The sequence below is a fragment of the Acanthochromis polyacanthus genome, chromosome 9, assembly GCF_021347895.1.
Source record: "Acanthochromis polyacanthus isolate Apoly-LR-REF ecotype Palm Island chromosome 9, KAUST_Apoly_ChrSc, whole genome shotgun sequence".
Taxonomy (NCBI): domain Eukaryota; kingdom Metazoa; phylum Chordata; class Actinopteri; family Pomacentridae; genus Acanthochromis; species Acanthochromis polyacanthus.
This window is the reverse complement of record NC_067121.1, coordinates 31,792,880-31,812,775: the sequence shown is the minus strand read 5'-3', so window position 1 is coordinate 31,812,775 and position 19,896 is coordinate 31,792,880. Positions and strand designations below refer to the sequence as shown.

The following is a 19,896-nucleotide window of genomic DNA, read 5'->3' as shown; positions in this document are numbered from 1 at the left end:
TTTGCAGGATTAAAATGCAACTGAAACATACGCTGTTAATTAAAAGCTTTATTCTCTATCTTGTACAAGTGCTGCTTCTTCATTTCACAAGTCTTCATTCACTCATGTAAACCTGTGCATACAGCAGACTTAATGCCGCTTTGAAGTCGATTCTCTGGTTGCCTCCTTGCCAACAACGAACACGCAGTGAGCAGAGACACTGAGTCATTCTCAGACCAATTGGTAATTTCCACAACGTCTCCCCAGCTTCACTTCATGCTAAAGATCTAAAGCCTTCAGTCAGCGGCACTTAAAGAGCCCATATTGTCTTCTCTTTAGTGTGTAAGATAGCTGCTTTTTGTGCACGTAAAAGCTCTTGAAACTTAGAAGGGGAGAAAATGCTGCTCCTTACCCGTCTGAAATGCATCATTCAACGTTCAGGCTCTTGTTCTGTCACTTATTTATATAAATATGCAACACATCTGCACAACACCTGCCTTATGGATAGTTTGGTCACTATTTCCTCAATAAAGCTGCTTCTGCTCTCTACTTGTCCTCATAGATATTGGGTTATGGTATGCAGCCAAGTTTAATCAGAGCAGCAGACCAATCAGAGCAGACAGGTCTTTGTAGGAGAGGGTCCTAAAAGAGACAGAAAATGATAAGCAATACTGCAGTAATGTACAGAATGAGAAAAAGGTTTTGTAACATTACAAGCATGCATATTTCAGTAGACCCCCCACAAGCAAAACTAAAAGCCTGTAAATATGCTTGAAATGGGCTCTTTAAGAGTCAGCGTACACATTTCATCTATGCATAGTTCTAATTTTGGCACAGTTTGGGCATCTGAAAGCCTAATTACCGCTACAGTAAAATTACGGCTGCGGTCGTAAACCTTGCTTTACCCCAGGCCAAACTGAAAGAAGTTTCCTCATTAAAAATCAAATGAATTAGCTTAAACTTCACAAATAAGTGAACAGCTTCAATAGGACACTTCACTGCTGTGTTTACAACCCCAACTAATATACACATTAACACCCCTTAAACAGCAAAACAATCATATTTTGTATAATTCAAGTTCTTCAATGGACTGCCACTCACTCTACAACAGATTCCTGTTTTTGGTTTGGATGCGATATGAGCAAAACTCAATCAAATAGACCACTGCTGTCGACTGCACTCATTTCTTTGTACCTCTCATGTCTCTCTATCAGCTGACGCCTTGGTTGGTTGGTTGTGAATGTAAGTCTCTTTTCCTCCATCTTTGTAAAAAAAAAAAAAAAAAAATCTTAAATCATTTGCACTTTTTTATTCCCCGTTTTCTTCCTTCTCCTCATATGCCTCGTCTGTCATCATCTTTTCATTTATTCTATGAAAATAGGCCTCATTTTTCGGAAGCCTGCACTACATCAAAACAGAACTCAAACTTGCGTAGTTTTAATAGCAGAAGCTGCGTGATAGATGAAGACTTACATGTCATAGAAGTGCAGGTTGTAAGCTGAGGATGTAACCAAATAATAGCAATACTTGGGGCTAATACATTGAAATATTTAAATAACATGTAAAATAGCTCTATACTGACTCTTCATAATTAAATACTTAATTTGTGATCTTTCATTTGAAACTTTCCTATTACTGGCTATGTATCCCATTCACTCATTGCCCCATCAAGCAGCTCCTGTGCTGTTTACTGTCTGTATTCCAGCTTCAGAATAAACTTTGTGTTTGTTTATAAGTCTCTGAGTTGCAGCATGAGTGGGTGGTTGTATGTAGTAGCGCTCTATTAACAGGATACAGCGGTGCTGATGAAAAAACAAAACTAGTGATTCTGAAATTTGCAGAGGAAACTCCGAGAGGAAGCCTGACCTTGGAGCACTGGTGGAAGAATAAATAAAGTCTCAATGGAGACATTTAAATAGAATTGAAGAGAAGATTACACATTATTTACTGTCAAAGTCAGAAAACTTGATGCAATTCAAACCTCTGCTTTCAAAGATGAATGGATTCGGCTCACTTTATCCCCCCGAGCTGAATGAACATCAAACTACTTTCTGAATTAGTGTTGCTATTAATCACATACTGCAAAATTGCCCAAAGTGGAGCAGAGCCACGGACTTAACACTGAAGAATCGATGGCTGGTATCCTCAGATCTGATCTGCGGTGAGGTAACATTTAAAAGCCTCTTGCCCTTGATTTAGACATCATCTCTCAGATTGGCATTGGGCCCAATCAATCTCTGGATAAACTGGCCTGAGCAGCACTTAATGGGCCTAATTTGCGATGCTATCTAGCTCAGAACTCCGCTGGTGTTGGAGTCCACCGCTCTCAACTGGTCACGCTGAGCGGCGTTTACCTCCAGGGGGATTTCGGCCGACGCCTGGGTGGGCGGCCTGCTGCCTGCCCTCGTGTCGCTGCTGAGAGGCTTAAGACTGCCGCATCAATACAGACATTAGAATGAAAGAAGGATTAGCCCAGGCTAGACTGGGTCTCAATGGACAGTGCAGTGAAAAGCCATCGAAGCTAAGAAGGCATTAGATCTAAAGTCGATGGAATCACTACTGCTTGCTCTGGCGTAAGTGTGTGGGGCCACTTCAAGGCTGGGAGTCATTTACAGGCCATTTGGTGGTTGATCACTGCTGGACAAATTAAAAGCACTTCAATCAGGTAAAAGCTCCATATATTCAAGAACACAATTTCTCTGATGTATATGTAATTTTATGCCCAATTCATTTTGCCTTCCCTCTTACAAATAAACATGGATGCCAGTCAGACACAACCTCAACACCCACACAAACAACTGAGGTGGAGCAGAATCTGGGGGGAAAAAAGTAGCATCATTAATACAGGATAATAAGAAGATGGCTTTTTCTTTTTTCCCCCCTTCTCCCTCTGCGTATTTACTGTCACGTGCCATTTTGCACAATCTTCAAAGTCTGAACTCAACACCCCCTGCAGCTCAGTTGCCTCAATCAATTTTTCTTGACGTGAAGAGGCAAGGGAGAGAGAGAAAGAGAGAGAAGAAGAAGAAGCCGATTCTTCATGGCTCTTCGGAAGTAGGGCAAGGATAGTCCCTGCAGGGGTGGGGGCAGCCACTTATTCCAGTTCCTCTGATTGGCTGAGTGTGAGGTGATGTCATTTTTGATGGTTCTGAGGAGGGTTGCAGTAGAAACACTAAAGGCTGCAAATCTAATGACAGAAACTTCCAAAACCTCATCACAAAGCTCCAAATATCTGATGTTTCACACCAAAAAAATCATTCCACATCAAAAGGGACTTTGTTGTTCAGTGCAGCCGGCTTAAAATGAAAAGTCACTTCAACTCCATGTAATTATATAGAGTGTTCCCTACTGTGCTTTAATGTCTTAAGCCTGTGGATGATAAATGAGATCAGAAAGGATAAAATCTTATAAAATACAAAAAAAGGAGTGATCTGAGTTCTCTGTATTCTGCTGATTGTGTGCATGGTGAAGTCATTCACTTCTGCACATCCATCCATTCATGTTAAAAAGCCCTCTTGAAATGCAATCAGCACTAAAACGGAGAAACGCCCGGCCGTCGTGTTTATTTCATTACGCCGCGAGAACTGACAGCTGACAAACTCACCAGAGGCGCAGTCCTCCTCGTCCGCCCCGTTCTCGCAATCTTTCTCCCCGTCGCATCTCCATGACAACGAGACACACTTGTTGGTGGATCCCCCACAGTCGAATTTCTCTGGAGGGCACGTCTGTTTGCCTGTGGGCAGAGATAAAAGCGATAGGGAGATTACCACAGCGGCTTTATGGTCCAATAAAGGCAGAAACAAAAACAACTACAAGACACTGCTGGACTTGATTTCTATCGTCCCCACGATGCCGTTAAAACTCATCCAAAGCTCCACCATTCTGGCCAATTGATTTTAGTGTCTGGGCCGCCTCTACAGAGACGTGCAGAAAGATCATGAAATACGGCAAATGCCCAGTTGGCTGTAAAGCAAAAGAACAACCCGGGCCCCTGCTTCCTTTTCCTGCCAATCTGCTACAGTTGGCACAGGGACGGTTTGATCCAGATTACAGTGCCTTTAATATGAACCATGTTGGTAATTATACATCTTTGCTTACAGCGCAGCCTAAAGGCTTCCAGAATGAATTCAAGAGGTCAACCTGCATCGTTTATCTCCGTGACCGTTTCATTGTCTTTGGGATCAACAGTTTACAACCTTTTTGACAAGTGGGTCAGATGAAATCAAATACAAATTCATCTACTAAGCATGTGTTGATGAGAGATTTAAAATGATCCAAATTAAGAGCATAAATGACTTCAACAAGGATATTATCACAATAATGTTTCTTGTGATTTTTGCTATTTTGGTCAAGTTTGTAATTGTACTGCTATCACTTGTGACAGAAGCCGTTTATTCATTAATTCTATACTTTGAACCGCAAAAAAAACCCCAACAACGCCGGCTTAAAAGAGGCTGTTAGCTTTCCAAAAAAAAAACCACCTATAAAGCCATAAAGCATCACTGGATTTTCAACTTCCCTTTTCAACAGTCCTTGAACTCATCATGTAGTACCTGAAGTTCTGTTGAGAAATAAAATAAATCTAAGCTTAAAATTGTGATATTTCATTTAAATCACTTTATTCTACGCGTTTCATTTAAAACGTGTGCACAAAATCCACAAAAAAGTGCTTGACTCAGCCATCACCGACAAAATTCAGTGACTATTCAGATGAACTACAAAAGAGCAGATCAACAAAACAAACGGAACAAAGAGTATAGAGGAGCAAGCAAGTTGTTGGAAGATACATTCAGCATGTTGAAATATCTTTCTACATCTATCTAGCATGTGCATGATGTATGGCATTTTAGCTTTGTTCCATTGCCCAAATGACTTTTTTGAGTGCTCTTTGTCTCTAGATAGAGTTGTACTGATTCCACAGAGGTGAAGGATTTTATATTACAGTGAAAAATGATCCCACAGTGGGTAAAAGTGTAGCGGGAGCAATAAAATGTCCATAAACTGCTAGGTGTTCAGCTCGGCTAAGTATAGGTGCCAGGTTTACAGGAATGGCCCCGTGATCGGCCCTTTCAGACTTTCTGTTTCCAGTGTGGTATAGAATCTAACAGCTTCATGACAAATAGCAGTAACTGAACGTAACTTCAGCTCGATGGCCATGGAAGAAATACAACAATGGAGGGTCGTTACGTTAGCCTATAGTGTGAATTTTACAGTATTGATGGCGGTGCTTGAGAGGAGAAGACTGCTACTGCATGATGGCATTGAGAGGGCAGACAAATGGTCTCCGAGTTAAACCAATCAGCACACAGCAAACAGAGCCACTCAGATGTATTTACCCTGGAGTATGTACTTTTTAACATGGGTGTTTCTTTGCAGCCTTAAAAATGTAGAAAAGTCCGAGATGTCCTAAAACAGCCTGCAGTTTCCAACATATTTAAATTATTTATGCAAATTAGCTGGTTATCTCCACTGTTTATCCATTATTTTCAGATAATTATAGTCAACTACTGGCCTTAGCCACCTTAGCCACCTTAACCACCTTTCACACATTAAAGGCATTATGGAGGATGTTTTTTTTGTTTAATTTGTCTGATTCTCATAAAATGAATATACTGACCTTTAGTGGACTTGTATGTATGGTCTCTAAAAGAATAAAAAATTAAAAAAAAATAACTGTGGACATGGCAGGACCTGAAAAACATCAGCCAATCAATGCACTCGGACCGAGGCGTTTGGTTTGCTCCCTTTCCTGTCAATCAAAAATCTTCCGGCTCAGGCCTACTTACGTAGATTACGTACGCCTTGGACTTACGTGTTTTCTGTATGTGTTGCTTTGGTATAGCTTCGTAGTTAGCTGGCGACTTGTTTTGCTCATCTTTTTTACATAATGGCAGATAAAGATCCAGGGGGACCCAGCCGTAAAAGACAACTTCACGAGTGCTACGCAAGTTTCTGGAGGGGGGCGTTTCTTCGTAAATGTTAAGAGGGGGGAGGCTAGAGGGGGGTGAGGGAGAGGTTGTATGTGCGCATGCGCATGCTACGTTCAAAGTCGTAGGAAATTAAATCTCCTCTAATGCCTTTAAATCACGTCCTGATTTTGTATCCAAGTCTCTGTGTGAAAACATTTTTTCATCGAATTGTTATTTCTATCTTTTAAAAATAAGACAGACTACAATCTCAGCACTTTTTAGCAGCATTAAAACATTACAATACCGCGGGAATATTTATTTCCTTTACAGCTACAGATCTCGATTAGTATTCAGCAGCGTTATCTGCTAACCACGACAGCATTGTTACAGATGAAAAACAATGCCGTAACGGGACCATTTGTAGTGTGGTGAGTGAGAACAAGCTGCATAATGAAAATCATTTATGAGGTTATAGCAGAATCTCTGATGCTGTCACTATCAATGTTAGGTGTAAATTGCACTGTGGGTAATTGGACCCGACAGGAAGGGAGTCTGCCAAGCCATCTTTCCAAATAAAGTACATCTGTTCATACGGGAAGCGCGTTAGCTAAAACACTGTATTTATGTTTGAATTGAATTCTGTTTCATCTCATGCAAATCCACTGCGCAGATGATTTTAATTATTAAATGAGGCGCCGTATATTTTCCATTACAGTTATAGCGTATCTTTAAATCACAGAGGATTTAATTTGTGATGCTTCTCTCCTTGGTCTAAATGGTGTTTATGTAAATTTTTACAGTCTGGTTTTAATTAACTACAGTATAAATTAATGTTTTATGGTATCAGTACCATTATCATTTATGTAATAAGCATAAAGTGCAACACAGCTGTTTATGTTAATATGATAAAAAAAAACTTCTTTCAAGTAAGAAAAACAATGCTAATTTACATTTAACAGATTTTTGCTCCAAATACCAATGCCAATACTCTAAAAATCGAATTTAATTTCTTGTGTCATTGTTGTAGCTCAAAATATTCATAAAACAGAATGAGAAACGCATTTTCACAGCAGAAAGAAAACTCTTTAAGGATCCCTTAAGCTCATTCATTCGAGACAGAGGACACGTTAAAGTTGAAATTGGTGGACCAACTATGCAATAATGACACTACCGCGAAATTATCTAAAACATATCTTGGCATTTCCTTTTCTAAGATGTTCTTTTGTGATATTTTGCAATAGTTGAAGCAGGAGACAGAGCGGAAAACATACAGTTAAGGATGCATTACGCTACGCTTGCGGCTCGTGTTGCAGCAGCTTCCAACAGTACAGTCACATTTGAAAGAAACAACAGCAATATATCATCAAAAGTGGAACAGCTTTTGCCCAGGAATTCAAGTGAAAGTGTTATTGCAAGGTGTTGAGCTGCAGACTAAAAAGGTGGATTTTCCAGCCTGCAGCAAAAAAGGTGGGCGGTGACTGTCGCCGTCCTGACATCAGTGTGGAACAGAGCAGTTAGTGGTGGCTTTCATTCCACCACTGTGAGGCTAAAACACAATGGACTGATCAAGATGCACAACTGCAACACTCTTTGAATGTCAGGCTGGTCATTAGTCATAGCTTAGAGGCCCTGTACAAGCACAGATTGAATTAAGAGTGAGCTGCATAAGGAGCCAGCAAAGGGAGCGGAGAGGAAGGGTGGAGTGATGCCCTTATTTTGTAATTTCTGTACCGCGTTTCCTTGTTACTTATCGACTAACACTGACATGCATGACAAATTAATACTAAGGGATATATCAGCCTGGCACATAGACATGCTAACCACCCACAAGTAGCCTTCATTAGATTCTAGCTTTGAATGAAGGCATAATTTTAGCCTTTCATTCCTGCCCTGTTAAGCGACAGTCCCTGCAGCATTAGAGGGGTGACAGAAGAGGAGAGGAGGCTGGAGAGGCAGCTGGTGCCTGGGGAGGATAAGTAGTGAGGAAAGGCTGATGCAGCCAGGCCCTGACCCCACAGGAAAAAAAAAAAACTGCAGTGCTCAGAGGCTGTTTCTACAGCGGCGAACAATCTCAGAAAACCTTGTCTTACACTGGCTGGGTAGTGACATTTACCTGCAACTGTAGCGCACTTCTGAACAAACTACAATGTGAAGTGAATGAACACAAGCTTCCTTTGTCAATCAACAGTCTTGACAGGTGCATCAAACTAAAATATGCGGTGGTTACACTGGTGAAGAGAAGAAAACAGCAGGATGGCTGCAATAATCATGCAGTTGGCCTCTAACACCTGCCAGCTCTGGTGCACACACGTTTAGAGAGCGTTTCACCAAAGCAAAAAAAAAAAACTAGCAAACCAAGATGTGTGACAGTCTTTGATGTTTCATGAGTCAGTGCTGAATTTTTCATGCAGGCAACAGAGACAATTATGTCTTCGCTGTGTCTTTCTGTCAGGAACCGATGGGTGAAAGCGTTTAAATCTGAAGAAATGACAAACTAAGATGAGTGATTACAGCCGAGTAATGTCTAAAAAAAAAAAAAAAACCAAAAGACAGACTGTCTGGTCAGTCAGGAAACACAAAAAACATGAAAAAGATGAAAGCAGTGAGTAGGTGTAATCTTTGGAAGAGGAAATAACATGCTGTCGGAATGAATTCAAGGTCTATGCAGAACCTGACAGAAAACAAGACACGGGCAGAGAAAATGAAAGGAAAAGGGGTGGTGGAGGAACAGCAAAAAGGAATCCATAAGAAGAAGGGAGACGCACATAGAGCGAGACACTGTATCAAAGGGGGGAAGGGATGGAGAGACAAACTGCCGCATGACCTTTCAGATTCTTATCCTAAAGCTAAATCAAAGCCGTCCATACCAAGTGGAAGGAGATGAAGGAGGAAAGACAGGCAGAGCTCAGTCAAGAGCAGAATATGAATCCAGCGAGCGTCGGGTGAGCTGTCCCGTCCGTTTAACTGATGACTCTTTAATGAAGCCAGCTCGTGTTACGCCCAAATCCAAACAAAGAAAGCCGACGTCAAAGTAGTGGGACCTCAGTGCTCACCGTGACAGCGACTGATTAGTGACGCTTCAGATTTTATAAAGACATATCTAATGGTTTTTTGCTTGAAGAGGAGGAATCTTAATAGAAGCCAATCGCTCGCAGACAAACCGACTCCCAGGCTGTTGTTTACCATTAGGGTGAAAAATGAGGATTCATCAGGACTGTGGCACTTTGACGAGAGATCTGTTTAGAATTCATCACTTTTTACAAGAGCCGAGGCAGTGCTCACCTCAACGGTGCAGCGGTGTAATAGCTTTTACTTTTCATTTGATCATCGCAGCTGACCTTGTTTTTGCTGACAGCCTTTCACCTTAAACTTGGCTTTCAATGACAAAGTGTGGAAACTCCTCAATTTGTCAGCTGTCAGTGGGCATGTGGTACGATACGGTGATAAAGTGAAGCCCAATCAGCACCACGGAGCTGAAAAATGTGCTCAAATGATTTGATATAATAAACTGGAGCTTTATAACAAATGTAAAATGACACCACAGCAGGCCATGGAAGCAATAACGTGGAGGCTGTATAATGTCTGTTTTGCTTCTTTACACTGATAATAGATATGCTACAGCAATGATTCATCCTACAACCAGTTGGTGACAGCTGTTGGCAGATTCACGCTTGAGTGCTGAGCTTTTTGTGACATTTCTCCACAGAGCTGGTCCCCTCTTGGTGACATGTTCCAATTAAACACCTCATTCAAAACCTGAAGGGTACATATTCGCTTTTTCGAAATTCTATTTCTGAGTAACCCTGGCTTTCCACTCAAAACCGTCAGAGCTGAAATGCTATGTTTGCGCACCGGTTTGGGTCTATGCACCTGCGCCTATCAATGTTAGAATTCTAATGGTGAAGGAGATAACTCAGCGCCCCTCAATTCCACCTAAAAAGGCACAAAACGCTCTGATAACATGAGTCATTCTCAGATTCACTGCTTCATTAAGCTGGGTTAGCGTGGTCATGTCCCCCCGCTTTGAATTATAGATCTGCTACAGCCGAGAACACGATTCCTGCTCGCAGACTACAAGATGGGAAATTGTTATTTTCAGCAAAGTGCATTAGCAAATAATGTACTGTGACATGTACTTCTGTTTAATGCAAGCGCGGTGCAGGAGCTAACCGAGTGCTACTTCATCAGCTGACGCTAATGTTTTGCTCATTTTAAATGTTTTTTTCATGTATTTTGGTATCAAATCCCAGCAGAACAAGTTTGCAGTCCATCACAGGGCTACCACATAGAGACATTAATTCAACCAACCAAACCAAAGCAGCAAGCTTGGTCTGGAATAGCAAAATTACTGGATTTAAATGTAGGATTTCCTTGCTGTTAGCTACCATGCCCATTTTCTTTATAGTTCTTATGAAGTTATGACTTCTGACTTCTTTCTAATGACGTCACTGTAGATTTTACCGTCATCTGAGGCTGCAATCGACATTAATCAAAATAGATCTGCAACTATTTTGACTTCTGACGTAACTTTTCATGCAATGCCAAACTTTGCCTCACTGCAAAATGTGAAGACTGGATCTAAATATCCTTGGACTACAAACAAAAAAAACAGGAACTTTGCGTTTTAAAAAAACTGAAATGGGCATTTATTCATGATTTTAGAATCAATAATAAAATGAGGAAACAGTAGAAAAATGACGATGGTATTTGCTGGATGCAGTAATGCTGTTTAAGACTCAAAATATTCCTCATATCTTTGTCATGGCTAACCGTGACAAATCCGTTAGCCCAATAAATCTATGTCAAATCTTTGCCTGTAATAGTGCTGGTGTCCAAGGACAAAAAGGAAACAAAATGCCTTAATCCTTTTTCTGAATCTTGTGTTCAACTAACGGAACAGCAAAACAATTGCCAGGTTTCATGCTGTAATGTGTCAGAACCCTGGATTTGTTTGTGGAAGCAAACACCAGTTGCTTTCATGAGACAGCACTAAAACTTTGCACAGGTGAGCGCACCTGTTCCCTCTTATGAACTCTAAGGTCTGTGCAATACAGATAATTATAATATGAGCCTCAAAATTCCAACATTGTGGAACACAGCAACTTGGAAAAGAATGTAAACCTGCCTTTTAGTCACAGAATTAAAAATTAGACAGAAGGCTCAACAGTATACTATGCATGAGAGTCTGATGTAGCTCATTTAGGTGTTTGTCTCTTATTAGTAGTACTAAGACAATGCTAAAGCTGGGGTAGGGAGAAATGTGCACCAGAATTTCAAACCACAGCCCTCCTGCTTCCTCTGACCTCTCTCCTCTCTGTCTTAAGTGCAGGCAAATGCACACACTTCATACCTGTAAGTAACAAAAACTTAATTACAAACATGTACATCATGGGTAAATTGTTAAAGAAGGCTAAGCTTTTAGCAACATCAATCACCAGCTTTCATTGTAAATCCACCTACACAACCTCACCAACCACTATGACAAATTTAGATATTAAAGGAAATTGAAGTAGCAGCTCACATATCCAGGTGGAAAACAGGGAGCACAGGATGCAGTACTTTCAGAATGTAACTCCACTTCACACTGATATTGACTCACTTATTGTCAGGCTGCTTTTTAGGTTCTCTTTGTTGGTTGCTTTGCAGTGTAGCGCAGCAGAAAAGCAACTTTTCCTGCTGGGTTTTCCACCACTGACTCAAGTTTTCCTCCATCTGAAGGGATGTGCAGACAAATCTGCACTAAACGACCAATAGGAATGTCCTTCATCTGAAAAATGATTGACCAAACTGTCCTGTAATGATCTAGATTTTCAAACGACAGACAACAGAGCCAGTAAAATGTGCAAAAGTCGAGATACACCTCATACCACTTGAATTATATGTCATAAGGTTATATGGAGTTTTTGCCCAGTGACACCAAAAACTTACTGCCTAGCCCAGATTTAACAAACACCCTGCAGTAAACTAACCTGCAAATAATTCTTTCATTATAAATAACAATCCACATCTCCACATAAAGGGAAATCCAAAGGATTTAACACAGAGAGAAGTAAACTGTGGCATCCAATATGTGCCATGTAAACATCCTACAAAGAAAATCTTCTCCGTTATAAAGTCAATATAAAAGGAAGGCTTTAGTATTGACTCCTGCAGAAAGGCTCAGCAGGGTTTGACGCTCGATATCTACAAAGAGGTTTATAGAGGGAAGTTTTCCACACAACCTCCTTCAGCGAAATGTCTACAATCCACTAGAAGTTACATAACACTTAGAAGACCAAATTAAGGACACAGCGCAGTGAGTTGGAAAAAAAGTTCCATCTGTTTGAATCGACCGTATTTCTCAAACGTGCGCCAGTGTGAGGTTGTGTCCTCACATAATGAAAGATTTTTCAAGGAAGAGGAGTCATTGTGAAGTCTCCTCACGCCTGTCAACTCCTAGAAATGAATTTGAAAAGCAAAGGAGACAAACTGACACGCAGAACGGAGCTGAACTCAGCAATTTTGCCAGAAAAGCGTCGAGTAGCCAACACTCCTCTCCTCTTGTCAACTCCTTAAAAGTGACTGGGGCAAGTAGGAGCATGTGGAAGTGTCCCAGCGTTGGAGAAGGAGCAGAGGAGCTGCTGCACAGCTGGCTGCAGTGGCCCAGTTCCTCCTTGATTACACATTAATCTAATCCAAAAACTATGAGCGCTGGCACTTCACATGTTTCTCCAAAGAGTCATTCATTTTTCAGCGCTCGCGAGTAACTCACTCTGTGTGGCCCGAATTTGAATTCTTAATGCAGCAGTGTAACGCTACTCCAGCGTGTAATTGGGAATCCACTCAGTGAGCCAGAATGATTGTGGCACAGATGTCTGCTGCACGGACTCGGAAATGTCTTAGCCGTGTGTGTGTCCGTGTGTGTGTGCGCTGTATGTTTGTGCACATGTGAAACCGAAATAGACAAAGTACAGGAGAGCTGGGAGGGGGATCTGAATGAGGAACAAGAACAAGGTTTTCTGCATGTGAGGGAACGTCGCTGCTCATCAGGCTGGAGAATAACCAGAGCGTGATGCATGAAGGTGTGTGCTGTGCTATATGTAATTAGCTTGTGTAAAACAGTAATGCTGTCACTGGTCTCTGCTCTTTACATAATTGCAAGTTTTATATCTCTGTCACGCTAAACATCGGATGCAGCCTGTGAAAATCTTCTGTGCATTGTAAAGACAGCACTTCAGTAACTGGTAAATGTGAAGCTTTTGGTTTCACAGTAAAATGCTGGCAGGATTGGGGCTGTTTAGCAACATGCTGGCATTTGAGAATGGAAATGCTGAACTAGAACGTCACAGTTTGTTGTTTTTTGCACCTTCACTCGAATTAAAAAACATGAAGTACATCAAGAGGTTTTGCTGACGAATACATAGTTCTTATTATAGCTGTGTGATAACAGCAAGTGGCTGGAACAGACGACGGTAATGAGATGGATCATTAGTGATCCACTCCAGAGCGGGTCGCTTTACAGTAGTTTAAGATGCGGCAGACATTATTTGTACATTGTCCATCCTCGAGTCTTTCTTCTCTCTCTTTTCTCTTCAGATTCATTATGGCACAGCTGGATTCACTCAAACAGAAAGACAGCTGTGATGAAGTGGATCTCATTAGCAATCCTTCTGTTCAGGACACAGCCTCGATCTGACACTCCTCATCTAAAAGCATAATCAGGAGCTGCATGGGCTGCTGGGTAAAGACTACCTGTAGCCTCCTGGAGTAGCTCTTTACTTCTAGAAGAGAAAGTCTGAGAAAGAAACATTTTTCACAGCGGGTGTTTAGATGTTTTTTTGTCACATTGCAACATCATGTGAATGCATAAGGGATTTCCATATAAATGGCGTTCTTCTCAACCCAGATCTCCATCTCTTTATTCTGCAGCCAAGGGATGAATCCTTCCTTCATTTATCTTTAATTGGATTTCCAATATAAACTTGTTATCCTTCAGAGGTCCCTTTATGTTCCCCTCCTCTTGCTCAACTTTTCTGCGAGTGGCATTAGAAGCTTTGCTCGGCTGCTGCATTATTCATCGAAGCGACCCACACATCCACCGCCAATAAAACGCAACAAAACTAGAATGAATGTCCTCTGAAAGATTCATTCGGCTTTTTCTTGATTCATTTCCCGTTTGGCTGGATGCATCTTAATGCCCTCCCACAATAACTTTAAAGGAGGGTTTAAAGATGCAAAGCGTGGCGGCGGTGGGTGGAATCAAAGTCGCGCTCTCAATCACAATATCATTATCATCATCATCATCATCAAACAACACCAACCTGCTCTGTTACATCCCAACACAGCGACAAAGCATTCATATCACAGTCATTCCTCAAAGCTCTCGTAAATAATGAAGCACAAATGCTTCATTATTCATAAAAGAATAATGAATATAACGAATGTGGTTCATCATGAGTCAGACTTTTTAATATTTTTATTTAGTAAAATAATGAATTTGTGAGACATCATCAGGACTTGTAATCCTGCTTTTGGCAAACCCAAAAGCCATTCATCAGCTGTTGGAGTTGACCTCAAACAATCAAACTTTAATGAATGGGAGAACAGCCCAAACTGTAAAAAACTTTTGGAAACTTGCCCTCAAATCTCTTGTCACAATGTTAAATATTCACGGATCTTGTCTTTATATATTATTAATTAAGAGATTAACCTTCTTGAGCACGTTTGTACGACTGCGGTTACATACGGGTTTTTTTTTGACAGTTAATAAATAAACCATCATCTTCAGATTCTGATTCAACGTTCGCCAAACATTACTCCCAACTAAGCTCCATCAACTTCAAACTAACCAACAGACAAAACCACAATTATTCCTCCACCAACCAGATAAATTGAAGTTTACATGCAAGTCTGTCCAAACTCATATAATGCACCGTCTTTAGTCAAGAGATTTATGATGAAATGCAAGTTATCAGAAGTCTAATGTGCGATTCCAGTGAATAATCTCCAGTGAGAAACTTGTTGTCTTTACACAAACTGTAAATGTTGCTGCAGATTCTACCCTGTGGATGGTTCACACACATCTTTCAGAAGAGCTACAATCAGCACAGCTTCAAGGTGGACATCCAATATTCACCACATGTGAAATATGGTCACAGTCTTCCCTTCTGCTCCTGAGTTTAGTGTTGAATATTAGACAGAAATGTGTTTTTGCAAAATATTCCGTCACAGTGAAGTTGACCTTCCAGATATAAAATGACATCACTTCAGCACTTTATGATATAAATTTTTGTCATAATTAGCATGATAATTCTAGAGTTATGTCCAAAATAACTTTTGTGACCTTTGTCCACCAAAATATAATGAATTCATCCTCGAGTCCAAGTGAATGTTGGTCCCAAACTGAAGAAATTACTTCGTGACATTGCTGAGATATCACGTTCACAAGAATGGAATGGACAGACAGACATAAGGACGGACAAAACATCATCGATTTGGAGATATAAAAACAGAAATCTGATGGGAAACAACCAAAACTGTTCATAAACACCTTCTCCGACAGTAATTAAGCTGATTGACATGTTATCAAAAATTTTAAAAATGTCACATATTCATGGGTCACCAGAGTCAGTTTAATATATTCAAGATTCTTCTGATGATAAATGAACTGTTTAGATAAAAATTTGAAAATTATGCTCACGTTTCAGGAGCTAGCCTCAGACCCATACCACCCCACTGCTCTCTGCCACATTTAAAAACTGAAAAAGAGGCCCTGTGTGTTTCATGGTATCCAGTACTGAGGCATACTGAGCTACACTCGGGTGGGTGGATACTTTCTGCTTCTCCTTAAGACATTATTATTTACCAGTGCGGTGCTTTGAGCTCCATCTGATATGTGGAACCCCAAGAGAGACTCAGGCAGCCAGGGGAGTTAAAGAAAATTAGCATAAAAAAAGAAAACAATTAATAACTGGTTGAAGCCTCCCACACTTGAGGCGCTGCTCGGTTCTGTAGGGGACTCACCTCACCCCCTTCAGGCCCATGCGTGGGAGGGTGAGACTGGCACCGGGTAAAAGTGAGCCAGCCAGCGATATTCGTCTCCAGCAGCTTGGCAGAGAGATAATCGAGGCCTTTCTTGCTCTCGCTATCAGACAGCATTGAGTATTGAAGTGCGTGGGCAAGTGGAGGCAAGCGAGACGGCTGAACTGCCACAGGAGCCGAGATAACAAGGGGAATTAGCAACCTGAATACAGGTTCTAGGAGAGTCAAATTAAACCTTGTCGAAAACGACTGACATGAGAGTGTGACAGTGTGTCCGAATGCAGCTCAAAAAATGCTAATTACCCAGCCAGAGATTCTTTGTTTTTGTCTTTTGTCAGCAGAGGCATTTTAGATACTTCAGACTAAAAAAAACAACATTTTTCAGGCAAACCTCTAAAGAGAAATACCATTTCCACATGATCTGGTTCTTATTTTTGTGGTTTTGTTCGTGATTTTCGCAGTTGACGCAACTTTAAAAAAGTCCAAAACACTCAGTCATGCATGTTGAAGCTAAAATTGCCTGGAAAAAAATACAAAAGATTAATAATATTTAAGTGGGAAGTTGTGCACTGACTTCTTCATTCCTCATCGCTTATACTTATCTATAGCAAAGAGGAAATACTAGAAGCAAAGAGGAAATACTAGAAAAGCACTCAGAGAGTGCAGACCTCCGCCAAGGATAGAGAGGAAAACAGGAAACCCATGCAGTAAAGGATCATGAGCTGGAATCGAACCTGCGTCTCTGACACAGTTCTGTTTACGAATCACCTTCTTAACCAGTTGAGCTATCTGGACAACTTATTCCAATTTGTTGGACGACATACTAACCTGTGATGTTTTTGTCATATTTTGGACCACATACTAAAATACTAAAAAATTCAAAGTGATCCAGAATCCAGGATCCTTTCTGGACTGCCACCAAAATTAAATCAGCTCTTCCTCTTACCATAGTCTACATCCCCTCCAACTTTCATGTGAATCTGCCCAGGCGTTTTTGAGTTATCTTGCTAACAGACAGACAGACAGACAGACAGACACACAAATGCCGGGTGTCACATAACCTCCTTGGCGGAGGTAATAATTGGCACTGTGCATGTTCAGTTTTGGTTGCTACCTCTGAGTAATGTGCTTTAGATAATTTTTTTTAGCTTCTAGCAATTTAAAGCATCCACTTACATAAGCCAATTTGTAAAAAAAAAAAAAAGCTATCCGTAAACAACTAAACTGCATTTTCAATTTCATTTTCAAGTGTTCGAGTTTTCGAGTGTGACACACTAGGAATGGTCTCCACTTGCAAAGAGTCAAAAAGTCCACATAAGGAGGACAGACTTTATTCATTTATTTTTCAAGTTTCATTTTTATTCATCGTTTTTTTTAAGCTTAGGCACCAAAACTATGTGGTTAGGTTTAGGAAAACATCAAGGATTGGGTTGAAACATGACATTTTTTCAACATATTTAAAGCTTATTATACAGCACATAAATACAGAAGTAGAAAGTGTAGTCAAAATATACCGCATAAGAGGAGAAGACACTACCATCAAAATCTAACCATGGGTGACCCAACTTCACCAAGAAATCAAACAAGAAAGCAACTTCGTGCTCAACTTCGGAAGAAAAGGGAATCTTTGGCTGATCAGTTTGACTTCAAGATGTATACAGCCTTTGTTTTCAAAGATAAGAAGAAGAAAGCTGTACTTCAATACTCCATGCATGGTAGCTGTGTTGTAAATGTGACTTAACAGCTGTCAAGTTCATTTTCCTTTAAGACTGTGCAGACAACATTTGTCTGTAAAGTTACTCAGAACTGGAAATGCTGGTAAGGGATAAGGAAAAATTAACCTTAGGACATGAAAATGTCTCAGTAAGTCAATACGTTGTTCAGTTTTATAGACAAAGTAAAAACAACAAAAAACAAAACAAAACACAGTTCTGCTGCATATGGGATGACATGCAAAACACGTGCAGCACTGCCCTATGCAGCCTTTCTGGTCCAATCAGTCACTGCCCTTCGCAAATACCTCTGGATGCAAAATGTTCCCTACCGTGACAGTCCCACAATTATCGTGTAGATTACTTTGGGGTAATAATGCAAGTAGCAAGTAACAATGGCTGCCACTATAAAAATAAGGCTCAATCTGACATAAAGTGTCTCTTTCAGTAGTTCCACTTACTGCAGGTCTCCTCTGCTTCGTCAGAGCCGTCCGGACACTCTGGTTCTCCGTCGCATCGCCAGCGTCCCGGGACACACTGTCCATTTAAACAGGCAAACTCTGCAGGAGCGCATGTTTTCCTGGCTGCTCAGAGAGAGAAGCACAGACAGAGAGGAACAGAGTGAAGACAGGAAGTTAAAAACCGGTCATTCTGCATGAGAGATTCATCTCCGTCATAAACTGCCCACACTATCTGAATCCCTGCAATCATCAGAGATCAGTTCTCCGTTTATTCCTCTGCAGCCTTCTCAAGTGCTCACTCTCTTTCATGATACCCTTCACTAATTATCCCACGTTCTCTACTTTCTTGACTCTAATTCATTGTGCTGTCCTCCCCCTTTCTCCCCCAATCTGCCTCCCTCTTCTTACATCTGCTGATCTCCAAAAAAAAACAAAAAAACCTGTCTAATCTCTGCTTCAGGTTTTCCATCACAGAGCGGTGAAATGGGTGCTGATTGCAGAACACCGCGAGCTCAGCGAGGTTAAACCTTTTACCTCCCAAACGTGTTTACTGCAGAAAGTTACAAGCCTGCGAGGCCACGGGCTGATAAACATGTCAAGCGTGCTGAGAATTGGAAAGTCAAAAACATGTCAAGAAAAAAAATGCCTGCTCGAGCAATTAGAAGAAAACTTTCACCAACAGCCCAGAGCTCATCGCAGCTGCCTTTCCCAAAAAATCTCAACATTCTTCTGCGCTTAAAGCCAGACATACACACTAAAAAAGAATCCACCTGTAGCAGCCAGGCAGCTCCGAGAACCAGACACCAGCAGAACTCGGAGCCATTCAATTTCCTCAGCCCGTTACTCCGGCAGGACCTGCTGTACAGTCGAATAAATCACCGGCTTAAAGCCCTCAGCCGAGCTCTCTGGTGTTGTTATACAGCCACAACTGTTCCTAAGCTGGCCCCCATCTTGGCTCTGATGCTTCAAATTAGATATAGCGTTTAGAGATGTGCAGGGAGCTTAATCTTAGCTGTGGGGCTGTAAGGGGAGACAGCATCAGTGATTTTTCAAGAGTTTTTCTTCGCTGTGCTTGTACAACTTCTTTTCTTGGCCTCGTTTTTAAAGGCATTAAAGATCAGGGACGTCTTCATTTGGCGAAAAGAGTTCTTCCTGATGTCCGAATTTCACTCCTACAGATGTGAGGATGATTTCAACAAAAGGACAAAATGAAATCAGGACTCTGTTTGAGAAGGATTTTTAATAAAAGCTCACAATAAGTTGACGCAAAGCTGAAGAAATCGTAGCGTGCCGACAGGTTTTCTCCAACTGAGGCCGAGTTTCCCCTCCTGCAGACTGGAGGAAATGTCAGACGTCCTCCATCAACAGGGAGTTATCAGACACTACTTGGATGCTATGTAATTCTCTGGTGTTTTTCTGTTTGAGCATGATTGTTTTCTTGCACAGTCGATCATTTATCTGAACAATATTCTCAGCGCATCATATTGTGGACGTTCTCTCACCTCACGACAACTTCTTGGTGCTAAACTTCACTTTTTCACTGAAAAGACTTTTCTATACAATACTGGAGACGCTGAACATATTTATAAGCCAATCATCTGCTGTGTTGTCAGAAATATTACGAATGAAACATTTACTCCAAAGTCAAAGACCTCCTAGACTCATCACAGAAGAACTTCACTTAATTGCATGTCGAACATATAATTAATTGATCAATTCTGAAGCATTGAGACTGGAAGCACTAATGAGGTAATGAGATATATTATCAGGTTCCCAGGTGTGACCGGCTGCATTGATGGCACTTGTGTTCCAATC

General features: G+C 41.0%; 1 protein-coding gene across 3 annotated transcripts in view; it reads right to left on the bottom strand.

Annotated features, from left to right (window-relative positions):
* The window catches only part of LOC110950754 (low-density lipoprotein receptor-related protein 8-like), a 103,322-nt gene that overhangs the window by 52,623 nt on the left and 30,803 nt on the right, over positions 1-19,896 (bottom strand). For all 3 annotated transcript variants that reach the window (XM_022193514.2, XM_022193513.2, XM_022193515.2), the window contains exons 3-4: positions 18,082-18,204; positions 3,584-3,712 (exon numbers count right to left, since the gene is read on the bottom strand). In XM_022193514.2, the coding sequence (XP_022049206.1) occupies positions 3,584-3,712; positions 18,082-18,204 (252 nt within the window). The remainder of the gene's footprint in view (positions 1-3,583; positions 3,713-18,081; positions 18,205-19,896) is intronic.